Source organism: Aspergillus aculeatus (assembly GCF_001890905.1).
Source record: "Aspergillus aculeatus ATCC 16872 unplaced genomic scaffold ASPACscaffold_6, whole genome shotgun sequence".
Classification (NCBI taxonomy): Eukaryota; Fungi; Ascomycota; class Eurotiomycetes; order Eurotiales; family Aspergillaceae; genus Aspergillus; species Aspergillus aculeatus.
The window spans coordinates 1205382-1221414 of record NW_017962981.1 but is presented as its reverse complement, the minus strand read 5'-3'; the positions used below and the strand labels follow the sequence as shown (position 1 = coordinate 1221414).

General features: G+C 54.5%; 6 protein-coding genes across 6 annotated transcripts; 5 read left to right on the top strand and 1 right to left on the bottom strand.

The window, feature by feature from the left end:
* The first annotated feature begins 284 nt into the window (after positions 1 to 284).
* Positions 285 to 2361, top strand: ASPACDRAFT_117619 (BTB/POZ domain-containing protein). The gene is made up of 4 exons (XM_020196085.1): positions 285 to 990; positions 1054 to 1431; positions 1698 to 1971; positions 2075 to 2361. Exons 1-4 carry the CDS (start codon positions 746 to 748, stop codon positions 2132 to 2134), a joined length of 957 nt encoding a protein of 318 aa, XP_020057319.1. The 5' UTR covers positions 285 to 745; the 3' UTR covers positions 2135 to 2361.
* A 25-nt stretch (positions 2362 to 2386) lies between these two features.
* Positions 2387 to 4728, bottom strand: csn12. Its single transcript, XM_020205054.1, has 6 exons — positions 4548 to 4728; positions 3854 to 4446; positions 3566 to 3791; positions 3454 to 3515; positions 2984 to 3404; positions 2387 to 2915 (listed from the first exon to the last, which is right to left on the bottom strand). The coding sequence occupies exons 2-6, from the start codon at positions 4423 to 4425 to the stop codon at positions 2829 to 2831; spliced, it is 1368 nt and encodes a 455-aa protein (XP_020057318.1). The 5' UTR covers positions 4426 to 4446; positions 4548 to 4728; the 3' UTR covers positions 2387 to 2828.
* Positions 4729 to 4789: 61 nt separating this feature from the next.
* ASPACDRAFT_1868121 (60S ribosomal protein eL20) lies at positions 4790 to 6419 on the top strand. Its single transcript, XM_020197913.1, has 4 exons — positions 4790 to 4894; positions 5265 to 5449; positions 5524 to 5700; positions 5772 to 6419. The coding sequence occupies exons 1-4, from the start codon at positions 4891 to 4893 to the stop codon at positions 5925 to 5927; spliced, it is 522 nt and encodes a 173-aa protein (XP_020057317.1). The 5' UTR covers positions 4790 to 4890; the 3' UTR covers positions 5928 to 6419.
* Positions 6420 to 6974: 555 nt separating this feature from the next.
* On the top strand, positions 6975 to 8647 carry ASPACDRAFT_117611 (cytochrome b5 reductase family protein). The gene is made up of 4 exons (XM_020196084.1): positions 6975 to 7186; positions 7308 to 7590; positions 7656 to 7730; positions 7790 to 8647. The coding sequence occupies exons 1-4, from the start codon at positions 7142 to 7144 to the stop codon at positions 8356 to 8358; spliced, it is 972 nt and encodes a 323-aa protein (XP_020057316.1). The 5' UTR covers positions 6975 to 7141; the 3' UTR covers positions 8359 to 8647.
* A 1580-nt stretch (positions 8648 to 10227) lies between these two features.
* On the top strand, positions 10228 to 12083 carry ASPACDRAFT_77827 (uncharacterized protein). The gene is made up of 3 exons (XM_020205053.1): positions 10228 to 10389; positions 10856 to 11239; positions 11310 to 12083. The coding sequence occupies exons 1-3, from the start codon at positions 10309 to 10311 to the stop codon at positions 11757 to 11759; spliced, it is 915 nt and encodes a 304-aa protein (XP_020057315.1). The 5' UTR covers positions 10228 to 10308; the 3' UTR covers positions 11760 to 12083.
* A 171-nt stretch (positions 12084 to 12254) lies between these two features.
* Positions 12255 to 15641, top strand: ASPACDRAFT_77826 (urease Ure). Its single transcript, XM_020205052.1, has 6 exons — positions 12255 to 12472; positions 12538 to 12624; positions 12705 to 12731; positions 12791 to 14845; positions 14902 to 14961; positions 15025 to 15641. The coding sequence occupies exons 1-6, from the start codon at positions 12452 to 12454 to the stop codon at positions 15283 to 15285; spliced, it is 2511 nt and encodes an 836-aa protein (XP_020057314.1). The 5' UTR covers positions 12255 to 12451; the 3' UTR covers positions 15286 to 15641.
* Positions 15642 to 16033: the final 392 nt, after the last annotated feature.

Below are 16033 nucleotides of genomic sequence, written 5' to 3'. Positions count from 1 at the left end.
CTGCCTGGTCATAATGTTCTCATCGTAGCTGGTCATGTAACTTCGGCTCTATGCATGTTTGATGAGATGCACGCACTGGTCATTTTCGATCTGTCTGTCACCAGCAGGAAAAGGCCGAAATGATAGATCGCGAGATGCCGGCAAGTAGCGGACAGGTGCGGACGGTGTTGTGGTGGTGATTTGCTGATTTGGTGGCAGACCCTCCAGGTCCACACCCCCTTTCCGCCTCTTCTGCCTCAATCATTGGGCAATGGCTGACCCGTGACTGCGCGATCTTTTGGCGATGGAACCTCAACCACTTTACGCGTGCATTACCGGATCTTACGCGTGTGCTGCATGCTCTTCCACCATCCATGCTGCCTTCAGCTGCTGCATCCAAAAGCCTATCGAGTCCCTGTCATCCCAGCCTGCAGCAGACTACTTCTACAAGGGTGTCGAGTCTAGATGGTTTCTCTTTGTTCGATGTTGCCAATGGGAAACACCACCCCCCGTGAGGAGGCGTGGGGTGGGACTCGAGAGACTCTCCTTTTCCCCCTGGAACTTGGGACTTCTGCCACTAACTAGTCAAGGAAAGACAATACTTACATACAGGTTTTCATTTCACTCATCGTTTCATTGACTTCCAAGGAAGTCCATCACCTGGAAGATTCCTACCCTTCATTCACTCATCGAGCGCAAGACTGTTTTATTCTCTTTCTCTGACCCCCTATCCCCCTCACTTTTCGCCAACCCTTTAATCACAAACATGTTAGCTCTACAGCAACAGCAACAACAACGAAGCAGGAGTAGTAGTGGTAGTCCTAGAAATCTCTCCACCAGACGACAGCAAGCCCACCCCGAGGCCTTTTCCTCACGATATGGAGCCGGGAAATCCAGTACACGCGTCCTGAGAACACGATCTCGCGAACGACAATCGAGTACCTCCCGCCGTCTACTACAACAACAACAACATCGTCGGCGGGAGCCCCCTGATAGTCCCCCAGATGGCAGGTCTGTTTCCTCCAGGATACAGTCGCTTTCACGATTTCACCCAGCTAAACCGCAGCGCTATAGCTCCCTCACCCCGGCGACGGTCACCCTCTGCGTAGGACCCGAGAAGCGTCTCTTTGCCGCTCACAGGGACATCATCTGCGTCTCCCCTTATTTCGCCGCCGTGTGCGCCCGTGCCCGTGCTGCCTCCACGGATCCGAACAACACCTCCTCCAACAATCCCATCTATCTCCCCGACGAACAGCCCGAGATCCTGTCCTGCATCCTCGAATACCTCTACCGAGGCGACTACTTCCCGCGACTCCTGCACAACAAAACCCGAAACACCTGGCAGCTGGAGACGGCCTCTTCAACGACGGGGAGTAGCGATGCCGAACCAGATGGCGCAACCATCTTCCATCAGGGAGTAGGCGCGGAGATCCTGCGAGATACAGCTGTATAGTAAGTGTTCCCCTGCTTCGCCTATTATGTGTTTTGTAACCCAGTATCTCCTCTTTCAATCGTTCAATATCCATGCCCACATGTACCGTACAGATTGTATAACCCGCCCACCCACCTCCCATCAAAAGATTTCCCCTCCCAATCCAACCTCCAGTACCTCCCCAAAACCCATGCGTATTCCCCAGAAACCCACCCCCTCCCTAACATTCCCCACCAACCACCAACCTAGATCCCCAAAACTAATCCCCTTGGGCGGAAAACAACAGCTGCGCGGCCCAAAAATACGGCCTGGAGACCCTGAAACGCCTCGCCCTCCGCAAGCAAGGGCTGCACTCGGGCATCTCGTGCAGCACCATCCTGACGAGCGCGCGCTACGCCTACGCGCACACGCCGGACACCGAGTCCAAGCTGCGGGCACACTACCTCGCCCTCATCATCCGGAGCCGGTCGACCTTTAAGCGCAGCGGCACCATGCAGATGGAGATGGAGCAAGGCGGGAAGCTATTCTTCGATCTGTTCGTCGCTATGTGTAATCATATGGTGAGTCCCCCCGTTTTCCTTCATAAATAGAAAGGATAAGGTAGGATTTTGGGAGATTTGGTTTGCGGGCGCTGACTCTTTACTCCTTGTGTTTTGGGGGTAGGATGATTTGACGGGTGCGTCGGGGAAACAGCAGCAGTCTATGGCGAGTACGATTACGTAGATTTGGGGGATGTCTGGTTTAGGAGTGAGAGAGAGGGGTATCATGGGTACATGAGGACGGGGTAGATGCAGGTGTCGCCCACCACACCACCTTCCCTGCTGGTTTTTCAGGGCTGAGATTGGCTGAGTTTTGGGTTCTCGGGCATGTGGACTGTATTAACTTCATTTTCGACATGGGTGAGTTTTGCAAGCTTTGTATAATGTGCGTGTATACCTCATTGACTGTACTTTGGAATGTATGTATTTATTAAACAGTTATTTGATGCAATTGCTGGATATCTCGGTTACTTTCCGCAAACAAGGTATGTATGTATACAACGGGGTATTCCCTCCGGGCTAATGCATAGCTCCAGTGTCTAAAATTTCTTGTCGCATAAAGTCAAGTGTCATGGTGCGCGCTGATCAAGATAGCCCCGTACCCTTGAGCGTCGCCATCGCCTGGTAGGTAGAGCAATCTTCCGACGATGATCTTGTTCGAATGCTCGTGTGCCGATTCCTGCTGATTTCATGCCAGGTCGAGTGAGGTGTGATCAACCCGAAGACCAAGCTGGGGATTTTGCGTGACCAACTAACAGCCAGCGGGTGCCGGGCCCGCGGCGCCTAAATACGGCTGCTGATGACGTTGAGATCGAGGTATCGCTCAATTCATGGTCAAAAGTCTCATATCGAGCAAGGTAAAATTAGAGAAGCTCAATTTAGACACCCGTTCCCGGAAATGCGGACCCGCCCTTGCTCAACACGACCATACCACGTTCGCGCGCGATATATCCTTTCATGAGACCCTAGGAAGCAAGTCAGATCATTGAGCTGGGGTGTGCTGCATGATAGCTAATGGGGAGCGAGCACTGACCTTGTATATCAAGTTCGATAGCAGACACTCCACCTCGTCGATATCCACCCGGCACCTCTCGTCCGCATGTGTGCCAATGCGGACCGCAGCTGCGAACTCGGCGACAGGTACTCGGGTCCGGCGGATCGGAGGTTGGCCGTCTTTGGACTCCTCAAACCCTCCGGCGATAAAAACCTTCCGGAAGAGGTTACGCAAGGCGATGTCGCGTCCCCTCTCCAGAGGTAGGTAGATACGTCGTTTGACGAACTCTTCCTCGCCAGCTGACATCGCCGCATCGAAGCCTCCCAGATCGCCTTTCTTGATACAATTGCATAGGGGACGGTAGAGCTTCTCAAGGCGGGGGAAGGGCGCCAGGAGCTTTTTGCTGGGTAGCGTGTGTGTCGTGACCAAGTGACAAGGGATGAGGTAGGTGAGGATGAGTCTGGATAGACATTAGGACGGGGACCCCGGCAAAGGAGAAGCATACTCACTCCCTATTCTTCATTGCGCTGCGATGGCACATCCTCCAGGCCTCCGCCAAATGCTGCTCAGCCTGCCACGCGTCAGTCTGGGTTGATCAGTTACAGGTCTGGGCGCACAAACCTCGGCGTAGTTCTCATCGAGGAAGTGGATGACTCCAACGTAGTATTTGAAGGTGACGGTGTGGGACTTGGGGAAGGCGTCTAGTTCGGGAAGGTCGGCGGACTGCGCATTGAGAGCACGCAGTAAGTTCTTGGACAGGCCAATGGTGTTGAGTTTGAAATAGGTCTTGAACAGGAGGTTGGTCGTGTCGTATACCCCCCACTTCCGGGATTCCTCGATCGAAGACCTACAACGTTGTTGCGATTAGCAAGGATGGCGTCGACCCACATGTGATGCCGGACAGCCTACCGGTCAGTAAGGCACAACGTGAACATCCGGTTCAACACTCGAGTAGCCTCCTCCAGCTTCGCATTCTTCTCTAGACCAGTGGCCACGTCGTCTTGAAAGCCATCACCGAACCCATCGGATTCCTGGGAAGCGAGCTCGGCATCGGCTTTCCTCGCGAAGTGTCGCAAATACCTCCCCACCACATACAGACATGGGATCGTCCATGCTTGGAGACCGCCCGTCGAGTATCCCCGGATAAGTTGGTTGGCCGTCTCCTTCCACGCATTGAACACCTTGACCCAGCTGGCGCGCGAAGAAGCCTCTTCGAACCGGACCAGCTCCCCAGCAGCGCTCCAGTATGCCGCGAATATGTCCACCCATGAGTTTTGTTCCTGCTTCGGTAGTCTTATGCCATTGGCCTGGAAGAGGGAATAGCGAAGGTCCGACGATAGGCGCGCGGCGTTGGAGAAGTAGTAGAAGGACTGTAAACGGCCGGGGTTCGCCGAGGTTGAGACGGGGGTAAGAGCTGCGGCTAGGTGGTGACCAGAGCCGAGTTTCTGGCCATCCTTGAACTCTTCGAAGATTGAGCCCATCGTTGGATAGGGAGGAAATGGGTGAGTATGACAGTTCCTAGCAGCCAGTAAGTGAAGATGATATGTCAAGCACTCGAGGGTGGCCGGAACGGTTCAATAAAGCTGACGATGGGACTCGATAGACAAGCAAACGACCCTGCCCGATGATGAAACGGCGATCGGAGAAGGCGGGGAAAAAGAAGCGGATGCCGCCCGCCGAAAGGCCTTATCTAATCCTCACCGCCACAGCACTGTGGCTGAGAGACCCGATCAGGAATAGCACCGGCCAAGCCTCACGGTCGCTTAGCCCTAAGGAGGGTTAAACCTAGCTCACAATCAATCCGGTTCCCAAAAATCCTCCCTTCCGCGACGAGTACAACCGGCACATCTCTCGTCGACTAACCACTACAGCGTCAATCAAAGTGAGCCCACCCTTTTTGTCCCTCTTTTTACTGCCAGGAAATTGTTACTGACTGAATTTACCAGATGGGTGAGTTAACAATTTTTTTGAATTTTCCGATATGGTCCCCTTGGCGGTTCGGTTTTTTTGCGATGAAATATTTTTGCGATCGATGAACGGCACACCACGGAGATAGAATTTTGCTCGACCACGATTGAACTTCTTGACACGCGCGAGCGGAGGAAAAATGTGACGGGATTTCGGTTTGACAATGGAGGATAAACAACAATCGAGGAAGACACGGACACGTTATTATCTTTTACTCGAGTCGCCACTATTCGATCATGCACACCAGTACTCGAATCTTACCACGCAGACACCAATTCATCGATCCAAGCCAATCCACCAAGGGGACCGCACAGACAGGCTGTCGGATGGGTTTTCTGACTGGAATCAATAGGGCGTCTCCAAGAGTACCAGGTTATCGGGCGTCACCTGCCCACCGAGGCCAACCCCACGCCCAAGCTGTACCGCATGCGCATCTTTGCGCCCAACACCGTTGTCGCTAAGTCGCGGTTCTGGTACTTCCTGACCCAGCTCCGCAAGGTCAAGAAGGCCAACGGTGAGATCGTCAGCCTCAACGTGGTATGTCTACGATGTCTCCGCAGAAAGAAAGAAATTCAATGGCAAGTGTCGGCTGACACTCGACCTCTCTCCAGATCAGCGAGAAGCGCCCCCTCAAGGTCAAGAACTTCGGTATCTGGCTCCGCTACGACTCGCGCTCCGGTACCCACAACATGTACAAGGAGTTCCGTGAGATGAGCCGCACCGAGGCCGTTGAGGCTCTCTACCAGGACATGGCCGCCCGCCACCGTGCCCGTTTCGGTTCCATCCACGTACGTTCCATCACTACTGCCTCCTTTCCGGAGGCTCTCAACAACAACAAATTTCTAACGAACCCCCGCAGGTCCTCAAGGTTGTTGAGATCGAGAACGCCGAGACCATCCGCCGCCCCTACATCAAGCAGCTCCTCACCAAGGACCTCAAGTTCCCCCTGCCCCACCGCTCCGTCAAGCCTGGCAAGAAGCTGTACGCTTACTCTCGCCCCTCTACCTTCGCGTAAATGTGAGGATTTGGGCGTGGGGAAGTGGAGTGTAGGAATGAATGACTATGTTATGGCCATAGCATGCACGAAGGACACGGATCACGCGGAGAACAAGGCGTGTATCTACAACCCAGAAAATGGGACGGATGGTTTTTATGTCTCTTTAGTAGTCCTCTGCAGCGACCCTTTCAAGTTATTTCACAAAAATACCGGGGTTATTTCTTTTTTGTTCACTCAACCTACTTTTCTGGTTCTGTGGGTTAGTAGATCTTCATCCTTAGCTGGGATAAGATAATTGATCCGTATGTGACTAAATCTTGAGTCGCTGGCTAGAACAGTCGGCCTCTCCTCTTGGTCAGCCTGAACCTCTCCGCTCCGTCAGGTTCGGCGTAATGTGTTCGCCCACGCCAAGTCCGGGGGCAGATCTTGATGGCAGTGTGACAGCAGAAACAGCAATCAGGGCCTGGCTCGGATCTATGCATGGTGGGTACGAGGACTGGCTCATCCGTCAGGTGAACATTTGAGAGGAGGTGGGAAAAGACCTTCCAGGCTTGACATCATCCACCTTCCGCCCTTGATCCGGCTGCAGGGTGCAGATAGGAAGACAGCCACTTGGTCGTTCGCCTTTCGATGAGCACGCCATCGGCCCAGTCTAGTGGTTGTGCACTGCTTCTGTGGGTGAACATGCACGGTTACGTATTAAATCGAGGCATCAGCAGCCGTACGTCTTCTTTGGGTGAGCCCCTAGGTAGACGATTCCTGTTGCCTCAGAGTCGATTCAGAAGTAGATAAAATCGAACCGGCTGTTGTATATCGAATTCCGAGATCGCAGTTGGCTAAGGACTATATCCGTAATTCCAGAATCGAGAAGCTACGGCGTACTGGCCCCGAGAACACATAGATGACTTCTCTACATGCAAGTCACAGAACGGTCTCGATAGATGAAGCGGCATGTTTCAAAAAGAAACTCAGGTATGCGACGATACACGCAATGCCTCGACAATTGCCCTCCATGATCCGACCCCGATTGCCGGGGCAGGGTTAGTAATACCTGCGGAATTACCGCCAGGAACGGACATTGCGTCATGTGCGAGAACGGCGCTTCGGAGTCCGAAGTGAAGGGAAGGATCTCAAATATCTCCCTTACCCGTCCGAGCTTTTCCCTACTCTCTCCGCACCCCCCCCAAACAGTCCCATTGAGCACGTATTGGTCCTCAATCCGACATTTCAAAATGTTCGCTCGTCAAGCTTTTCGCTGCTCTCAGTCCCTGAAGCAGGTAAGCACTTCCATCCGAAAGATTGTTGTGTCTAGCGGTCGCAATTTTTCCCGCCCGTGCCTGGGACCGAACTCCCCTCCGGGAAGAATGAATTTGCGCTGATTGATTGCTGTTCTGACAGGGCTTCCGCAAGTACTCCACGGAGGCGCCCAAGGCCAAGGCCTCCTTGGCTCCTATCTACATTGGTGTCGGTCTTGCCGGTCTCGGTGTTGGTTTGTACCGCTACAACTCGGCCTCCTCTGCCACCGCCGAGGCCCCCGTCGTCCGCGAGAAGGTCTTCAAGGGTGGTGACCAGGGATGGTTCGACCTGAAGCTGTCCGAGATTGAGGTTCTCAACCACAACACCAAGCGCCTGCGCTTCGAGTTCGAGGACAAGGAGGCTGTCTCTGGTCTCCAGGTTGCCTGTGAGTCGAACGAGAGGTCCCACTACTGGAGAAGTTTTGCCGACCATTGACGTGTGTTCCGTTAGCTGCTCTCTTGGCCAAGTTCAAGCCCGTCGATGCTAAGGCCGTGATCCGCCCTTACACTCCCACCAGCGATGAGGGTCAGTGGCGCATTTTTTTCTGTTGTTCGTTAATTGGAATACTGACCCTGCATATGCAGAGACCCCCGGGCACATCGACCTTGTCGTCAAGGTCTACCCCGACGGAGCCATGTCCAACTACCTGCACAACATGAACGTCGGCCAGCGCCTGGACTTCAAGGGCCCCATCGTCAAGTACCCCTGGGAGACCAACAAGCACAAGCACATCACCCTGATCGCCGGTGGCACCGGTATCACCCCGATGTACCAGCTGGCCCGTGAGATCTTCAAGAACCCCGAGGACCAGACCAAGGTCACCCTCGTGTTCGGCAACGTGACCGAGGAGGACATCCTCCTGAAGAAGGAGTTCGAGGAGCTCGAGAACACCTACCCCCGGCGCTTCAGGGCCTTCTACGTCCTGGACCAGCCCCCCAAGGAGTGGACCGGCGGCAAGGGCTTCATCAGCAAGGAGCTCCTGAAGACCGTCCTCCCCGAGCCCAAGGAGGAGAACATCAAGATCTTCGTCTGTGGTCCCCCCGGCATGTACAAGGCCATCAGTGGCCCCAAGAAGAGCCCTGCCGACCAGGGCGAGCTGTCCGGTATCCTGGCCGAGCTGGGCTACAGCAAGGACCAGGTGTTCAAGTTCTAAGCCAACTGTACATGATAACCATGAAGCTCTCTCTGTTTCTTTTTGGCGATTGCTCTCTCCCACGGGGATTCGAATGTTAAACCCCTGTGAGAGTTTTAGAAGGCACGTCTTGTTATATTAGAGACCTTGGATCTAGCGAGCAGTGATTTTTCCTGCGAGTAGGCGCGAAATGATATACCTAGCTTTGATCTTTCCAAGTCTTGCGTTCACTGTGTATGGCAGCAGTTTTGCTCTGCATAGACCACTCTCGATCTTCAGCGTGACTGTAGATAAAACATCTTGCTAAATGATCTACTTCAAAATATACTTCGAGTCTGGATGTAGTTCAATTCGACAGTATCCGAGTTTCATATTGTATAGGATTAACAATACGCTTTCCGATTCAGAGTGTCTTGTGTGCCATACATAAATTGAGGACAATTCGGCATGAGCACCGGACCTGAGCCGGGGGGCATGATGCTGCGCGGGGCAGTGTTTTGCTGGGGGGGGGGGGAGGCTGCATGGACAGAATATATAGTGACTTATTGTATCGTGACCTCACCGACAAGTCCAGCCGTGTCAATCACAACAACAAACCCCATCCATCTTCTTAGCATTTCGCCTACGTACTAGAATTGACTACGACAATGGAATATCTTTATTCTAAGAAAAGCTACGCATCCACATTTATATACATACCCCAACGCGATCGATTCACAGAAGGTGGTTTTTGTATTCCAGTTGGTGGTGGTGGTGGTGGTGGCTACGTAGCTAACCACCTCGGGAGGGGGGGAAGCAAGTGCGCTGCACGGCAGGCTTGACGAACTCGAGCGAGGTGCAAGGCGCGGGTGCGTGCGGGGTACTAACTGTACCGTACCTAGAGTAAAGCGGACGCGCCCGGAGCAGGTGGGTGTCCAGTACCAGCGGTCAGTGTAGATTCGAACCGGAGTTACTGGTCTAGTGGACAAAGATATGAGGACACGAATTAGTATTAGTATATTTATTCTTTGATTCACGGACTATTGGACTATTGAGCATGGGGTGTATTATCTGGGAGAGGTTTGGTTTGATTGAGTATATGTTTGTTATTGTTATTCCTCATGGAGGTCAATTGTTCTATGGGGGAGTGTGCTGTAACCACAGTTGACAGAAGAAATAGGCGTCAGCGCGACGTAGCCGCGCCTAAATGAATCAGATACATCATGTCTTGTTTGTGGTGGTGGTTTTGGGGGGGGGGTAAAGCGAGAGGAAAAGCAAACCGGGCCCTCCATTGTTCTGCGGGCAGGGAAGGTGGGGGGGCTTGTTGTCCCGTGGCCATGGGGACTGAGGGACTTGGGTGACCTGGGTGTCCTGGGCAGTGGGTTTCAGCAGGTTTCAGCGGGGTTGCTGAAGCAGGTGAGACTGGCAGGTTCGAGGGCTGAGTTTCCGAATGGGCCCGAGACCGTAGTGTATGTGTGTGCTACAGGAGGCTATTAGCGACAAGCTTGACGGGGCAAGGATTGGGGGGGGGCCGCTGTTGGTTGTTTACAACGCGGAAGTGTTTAGGGAAGGTAGGGAGGACGGCGGCTCCCGCTGCTTACCCTCCCTAAAGACTGCCAGGGTGCTCAGCCCCCCAACCCTGAAGAAAGGGACCTTCAGAGCTCGGCCAGAGCAGACACGAAAGTTGGTGTTTCCTAAGCCCAAAGCAGCGAGCATTGCCAGCGTCCACCCCCCCCCGGGCCATCGGGCCATCACTATTTAGAAGGGAGTCTTCCCGCTAGGCTCGGGACCCCGCTAGCGAAAATTCTTCCTTCTTTTTCCTTTCCTTCCCACCCTCCCGTCTAACTCTTCCCACACTTTCTTCCTTTCTTCCCACTCTTTCCCCTCCCACCACACCCTCCCCCCCCAAAACGCACATCTCTCCACCTGTCCTCCCACCCCCCTCCAAACGTTCAGAAGTCGTGGTATTCGCCACCACACGTTTGTCGCATCATGTCGCCTAAGGAGGATTCCAAGGCCAGTGATGCCACTATCACCGTCAATGTAGATGATTTCACGCGCACTCGCGATAATGTAAGTTTCCTGGCTGATTTCTTTCATCTTTTTGTTGTTTTGATTGCCTGGTGAGCGGTGGGCGCTCCTCCCGGCTGCCCCCAACCCGGGCGACTTGGGCCGCCGCGCTCCTCTCAACAATCGCCTACGCGTCAGTAAACAACGCGGCGCTTCCCTGTTGCAAAGTCGAGGGTCAGGAGGGCTTGCTTTATTCGAATTTCGGTTCGTTTACACAAGCCATCCATTCAGCAGTGGGCTTGTACCCTGCCCAAGCTCCTCAGCCCCCCTCTGACTCTGCGCGCCACCGCCTCCTGCTTTGTTTGCTTGCTTGCCACGGCCCGATGCGCCCCGCTCCGGCGCATCGCATCCCTCCTTCACCGCAAGCTTCACCTCTCCCATTGACCCGCCCACTCCAATTGTCCTTCGCTTCAATGGTGTCCTATTGTAAATATGTCTTTGACTCAGGATTAACCTAACAATCTCCTAGGTCATTGCCAGCCTTGCGCAACTGGCCAAAGCGGTCACCACCGTGCAGGAAGCTTACATCAACCATGCCAACACTGTCCTGGGCCGGGATCCCGTTCCTCTGCTTGACCTGAGCCACCTCACCAGCGGCATTGCGGGCGCTCTCTATGGCTCTGGTGCTCGCGCCACGAGCCCCGGCGCGAACGCGGACACGGATGGGAAGAAGAAGCGCAAGCGCGCTCCCCCGGACCCGAACGCCCCCAAGCGCGCCCTCACCCCCTTCTTCCTCTACATGCAACACAACCGCTCCGTCATTGCTAAGGACTTGGGTCCCAACGCGAAGCCTAAGGAGGTCTCCGACGAGGGTACCCGTCGCTGGGCCGAGATGGAAGAGTCCGAGAAGGAGGTATGTTGCTACCCCGTCTGCCATTTGCTATCAATTTCCTTGGGAGGTCTAGACTAATAATGCCGCACAGATCTGGAAGAAGCTTTACGCGGATAACCTGGCTGAGTACAGGAAGAAGGTAGTGGCCTACAAGGCTGGACTGCCCTATGAGGATGACCTCAAGGCTGAAAACCAGCTGCACCAAGGCATGGAGACCGGTGAGCCCTCGGATGAGTCGGAAGAAGAGGAAGAGGAGGAGGAAGAGGAAGAGGAAGAAGAGTCCTCCCCGGAGCCCGTTCGGGAGCCCACTCCGCCGCGCAGCGGTAAGCGCCGCCGCAGCGAGGGCAAGCCTTCTCAGGCCAAGGAGACCGCGACCCCCAGCGCCAGGAAGGAGTCTCCTGAGAAGAAGAAGCGTACCTCTGCCCGGAAAGAGAAGGAGAAGGAAGATGAGCAACCCCCTGCCTCCGCTCGCAAGACTGCGAGCGCCGAAGCCAAGCGCACCAAGAAGAAGCGCAAGAGCGAGGTTGGCAATGAGGAGTAAGTTCGGTCCCGAGGGATCTGTTTATACCGGGACGATGATCATGTACATGGGATGGATGTTTGATCTGAATGCTGCATGTAGCATATGGGGATTGGATCTATTTCTGGATTGATGCGCTTTCTTATGGAATGCTGTTGCTGCTGGGTTTGTTTTGCGGGCCTGATGTCAACGGCGTCTGCGGATTGACGGTGTGGGGTTATCAGTGGGTGTGTCTGTCTTGTTCTTGTTCTTTCCCTTTCAGTTTTCAACATATTTTTTTCTCATGATTTTTTTCTCTATTTCTGTTAGCTTTGAGAATTTATAAGAGCTTCTTATGAACGTGATAAATGTCAATGGCCGGTGACTGCCGATGGAATCCACAGTTTTGACTGGAAAGCGTTAGTCACTCGGCAGACGCGCCGCTGCGATAGGTCATCCGCTGGCTTATCAGCTCCAGCTTCGACTTTCCTTGCCCGCCGCTTATCGGCAGCTCATCTTTCGTTCCCCACATTATTTCTCGTTCTTAACCTGGAATTTCCCCCCCGTGGTGGTCCATCTGCGTAGAGTCCCCAGTCGACAGCTCTCGCCCTCTCTCTTGTACCCACGGGGTAATTTCTTGGCTACTGTCCGTCTCGCCATTCTGTCGCCGTGAAGGGGCGCTGCGACTATATTAGGTAGACAGACAAAGAACCCGCTGCCCGCCGCTGTCAACCATGCATTTGGTACCAAAGGAGGTCTGTGCCCATCTCACCTCCTCCCAAAGTCTATACCCAAGCTGACCAGTATCGTGCCTCTCTAGCTTGACAAGCTCGTCATTTCCCAATTGGGATTCCTGGCCCAGCGCCGTCTCGCACGTGGTGTGCGACTCAACCATGCGGAAGCTTCGGTACGTTGCAAAAAAAAAATTCCCTTGTGCAGAGTTGACCCTCGATTGACGAGGAGCAGCGGCTAACCGCGTACCTTTAGGCCTTGATTTCATCCAACCTGCAGGAGGTAACTCATTCTCTTGAGGCTTGCTACCTTTCCCGTGACTTACCCTCATGCTTGCGTAGTTGATCCGTGATGGACAGTATTCCGTGGCCGATCTCATGTCCATCGGCAAGACAATGCTGGGTCGCCGGCACGTCCTCCCCTCGGTTGTCTCGACCCTGGTCGAACTGCAAGTCGAGGGAACCTTCCCGACGGGCACCTATCTCGTGACTGTGCATCACCCGATCAGCAGTGATGACGGGGATCTGGAAAAGGCGCTCTACGGAAGCTTCCTCCCCATTCCGCCGGCTGACGCGTTCCCCGACCCGGACCCCGCCGACTACACGCCCGAGAGCATGCCCGGAGCCATTGTGCCGGTCCCGAACAGCCGCATCGCGCTCAATGAAGGAAGGAGGCGCATCAAGCTCAAGGTTATGAGCAAGGGTGACCGGCCCATCCAGGTCGGCTCCCACTATCATTTCATCGAAACGAACCCGCAGCTGCACTTTGACCGCCTCCGTTCGTATGGGTACCGGCTGGACATCCCCGCCGGCACGTCCGTTCGGTTCGAGCCGGGTGACACCAAGGTCGTCACGCTCGTGGAGATCGGGGGCCACCAGATCATCCGGGGAGGAAACTGCTTGGCTTCCGGCAAGGTGGATCTCAGCCGTGCTGAAGAGATTATGATGCGCTTGCAGGCAGACGGATTCGCTCATGTCTCCGAACCCACTGCGGACGCCGCGCTTGTGACGCCCTTCTCCATGGAGCGGGAGGTGTATGTGCGCATGTTCGGCCCCACGACTGGAGATTTGGTGCGTCTGGGGTTGACCAACCTCTGGGTACGTGTTGAGAAGGATTACACGACTTATGGAGACGAGTGCACGTTCGGTGGTGGCAAGGTTATTCGGGATGGGATGGGCCAGTCTTCGGACAAGTCCACCACGGAGTGTCTGGATACGGTTGTTACGAACGCGCTGATCATCGACTGGACTGGCATCTTCAAGGCCGATATTGGTATCAGGGAAGGGCTTATCGTTGGTATCGGCAAAGCTGGAAACCCGGACATCATGGACGGCGTGACGCCGGGTATGGTCATTGGCTCTTCGACGGATGTGATTGCTGGAGAGAACAAGATCGTGACTGCTGGTGGGTTCGATACGCACATTCACTTCATCTGCCCTCAACAGGCGGACGAGGCACTGGCTTCTGGTATCACGACATTTCTGGGTGGAGGTACGGGTCCCTCGACCGGATCCAATGCCACTACCTGCACCCCTGGACCCACGCACATGCGCCAAATGATTCAGGCGTGCGATCGCATCCCGATGAACATCGGTATCACGGGCAAGGGTAACGACTGCGGTGGCGTGAGCATTGAGGAACAGATCAAGGCGGGTGCTGCGGGATTGAAGCTACACGAGGACTGGGGCTCGACGCCCGCTGCGATCGATAAATGTCTCGAGCTGTGCGACGAATACGATGTGCAGTGCATGATCCACACCGACACACTGAACGAGTCCGGTTTCGTCGAGCAGACGATTGAAGCCTTCAAGAACCGCACGATCCACACCTACCACACGGAGGGAGCGGGTGGCGGCCACGCCCCCGACATCATCTCGGTGGTGGAGCACCCCAACGTCCTCCCCAGTAGCACCAACCCGACCCGCCCATTCACCATGAACACCCTGGACGAGCACCTCGACATGCTGATGGTGTGCCACCACCTGTCCAAGAACATCGCGGAGGACGTCGCCTTCGCGGAAAGCCGGATCCGCGCGGAGACGATCGCCGCGGAGGATGTCCTTCACGACCTCGGGGCCATCAGCATGATGTCCTCCGACTCGCAGGCCATGGGCCGCTGCGGCGAGGTGATCCTACGGACGTGGAACACGGCGCACAAGAACAAGGCGCAGCGTGGGTTCCTACCTGAGGACGAGGGCACGGGTGCCGACAATTTCCGCGTCAAGCGCTACGTCAGCAAGTACACGATCAACCCGGCCATCGCGCAGGGGATGGCGCACATGATCGGCAGCATTGAGGTGGGCAAGATTGCGGACTTGGTACTGTGGTCGCCCAGCTCGTTCGGCACGAAGCCTGCGCAGGTGCTGAAGAGTGGAATGATCGTGATGTCGAAGATGGTAAGTCTTCACTTTTCTTTTTGGTGGTCATCAACCGAAACTGACAACAATCCTAGGGCGACCCCAACGCTTCCATCCCCACCGTGCAACCCGTGATCATGCGTCCTCAATTCGGCGTAAGTTTTTCTCATTATCTTTTTTGTTGTGCTTATGTGATAGCAAGCTAATGACCCCATCAGGCCATGGTCCCCAGCACCTCGATCATGTTCGTCTCGCAGGCCTCCATCGACGCCGGCGTCGTCCAGACGTACGGTCTCCAGAAGCGGATCGCGGCCGTCAAGAACTGCCGCAACATCGGCAAGGCGGACATGAAGTTCAACGACATCATGCCGAAGATGAAGGTCGATCCGGAGAGCTACCGCGTCGAAGCCGACGGGATGCTCTGTGACGCGGAACCGGCGGAGACTCTGCCACTGACGCAGGATTACTTTGTTTACTGATTAGTCCGGTTCGAGGAAAGATGGTGATGGTGATGGTGATGATGATGGAGATAAAGAACGGGGATAGGATTATACCTAGTAGTGTGACGAGTTTCCTTGATGATGCAGTGATACCTTTTGGGTTCTCTTCTTTGCTTGTCTTGTTTGTTTTGTTGATATACAGACTAGCCTTTTTTTTGTCATTCTTGTGTACAGACTTTTGGCCTGTTGGAGGGGGAGGGGCTGTTTACTTCTTTATCCGGTGGCGAGGCCTTGTAGGGGAGGGGATTGCTTGTGGGTGGCTTTGGATCTAGGAATTGTGTAGATGCTCGAAGTAGGAGGGGAGGGGAGGCAAAGCAGTCGGTGTAGGTAATGCCAACGACAGCCCATTGCCCATTCACATTGCTTCCCTTCCAATCTACTTATGAAAATGACAACATCCGGCATCTGGTCACTTCACAAAGTATTTATATGTACATGTCCCCAAAGCCAATCCCCAACTTAGCGTATGCTACATTCTGACCCAACAATGGGATTTACATCCACAACAACCCACTGACCTCCCAAGCGCACCACAACCTTCCTTCCCCCCTAACATCTTTAAAACACGCGTATCTAAAACCCCCAGAGCACCCCCGACCCCCTCCCCTTCTACAAGGGTGGGTAAAGAAAGAAGACTAAAGCTCCATCTCAACCTCCGAATGATTATTCCCCGTCGACATCAGCGCCACGGCCGTCGCCCACGCCTCGTAGCTATCCGCCTGCGCGG

Excerpts from the sequence above, each read along its gene's own strand:
- ASPACDRAFT_1868121 (XM_020197913.1), top strand. Across the intron at positions 5,450-5,523 it reads AGATCGTCAGCCTCAACGTG|ATCAGCGAGAAGCGCCCCCT; the intron begins GTATGTCTACGA and ends ACCTCTCTCCAG. Across the intron at positions 5,701-5,771 it reads CCCGTTTCGGTTCCATCCAC|GTCCTCAAGGTTGTTGAGAT; the intron begins GTACGTTCCATC and ends GAACCCCCGCAG.
- csn12 (XM_020205054.1), bottom strand. The coding sequence starts at position 4,425 with ATGGGCTCAATCTTCGAAGAGTTCAAGGATGGCCAGAAACTCGGCTCT. Across the intron at positions 3,516-3,565 it reads TCGATGAGAACTACGCCGAG|GCTGAGCAGCATTTGGCGGA; the intron begins GTTTGTGCGCCC and ends GACGCGTGGCAG. Across the intron at positions 2,916-2,983 it reads TATCGAACTTGATATACAAG|GGTCTCATGAAAGGATATAT; the intron begins GTCAGTGCTCGC and ends CTTGCTTCCTAG.
- ASPACDRAFT_117611 (XM_020196084.1), top strand. The coding sequence starts at position 7,142 with ATGTTCGCTCGTCAAGCTTTTCGCTGCTCTCAGTCCCTGAAGCAG. Across the intron at positions 7,591-7,655 it reads CTCTGGTCTCCAGGTTGCCT|CTGCTCTCTTGGCCAAGTTC; the intron begins GTGAGTCGAACG and ends GTGTTCCGTTAG. Across the intron at positions 7,731-7,789 it reads CACTCCCACCAGCGATGAGG|AGACCCCCGGGCACATCGAC; the intron begins GTCAGTGGCGCA and ends CTGCATATGCAG.
- ASPACDRAFT_77827 (XM_020205053.1), top strand. The coding sequence starts at position 10,309 with ATGTCGCCTAAGGAGGATTCCAAGGCCAGTGATGCCACTATCACCGTC. Across the intron at positions 10,390-10,855 it reads TCACGCGCACTCGCGATAAT|GTCATTGCCAGCCTTGCGCA; the intron begins GTAAGTTTCCTG and ends ACAATCTCCTAG. Across the intron at positions 11,240-11,309 it reads TGGAAGAGTCCGAGAAGGAG|ATCTGGAAGAAGCTTTACGC; the intron begins GTATGTTGCTAC and ends AATGCCGCACAG.
- ASPACDRAFT_77826 (XM_020205052.1), top strand. The coding sequence starts at position 12,452 with ATGCATTTGGTACCAAAGGAG. Across the intron at positions 14,846-14,901 it reads TGATCGTGATGTCGAAGATG|GGCGACCCCAACGCTTCCAT; the intron begins GTAAGTCTTCAC and ends CAACAATCCTAG. Across the intron at positions 14,962-15,024 it reads TCATGCGTCCTCAATTCGGC|GCCATGGTCCCCAGCACCTC; the intron begins GTAAGTTTTTCT and ends TGACCCCATCAG.
- ASPACDRAFT_117619 (XM_020196085.1), top strand. The coding sequence starts at position 746 with ATGTTAGCTCTACAGCAACAGCAACAACAACGAAGCAGGAGTAGTAGT. Across the intron at positions 991-1,053 it reads GATAGTCCCCCAGATGGCAG|CTCCCTCACCCCGGCGACGG; the intron begins GTCTGTTTCCTC and ends GCAGCGCTATAG. Across the intron at positions 1,432-1,697 it reads CTGCGAGATACAGCTGTATA|CTGCGCGGCCCAAAAATACG; the intron begins GTAAGTGTTCCC and ends GGAAAACAACAG.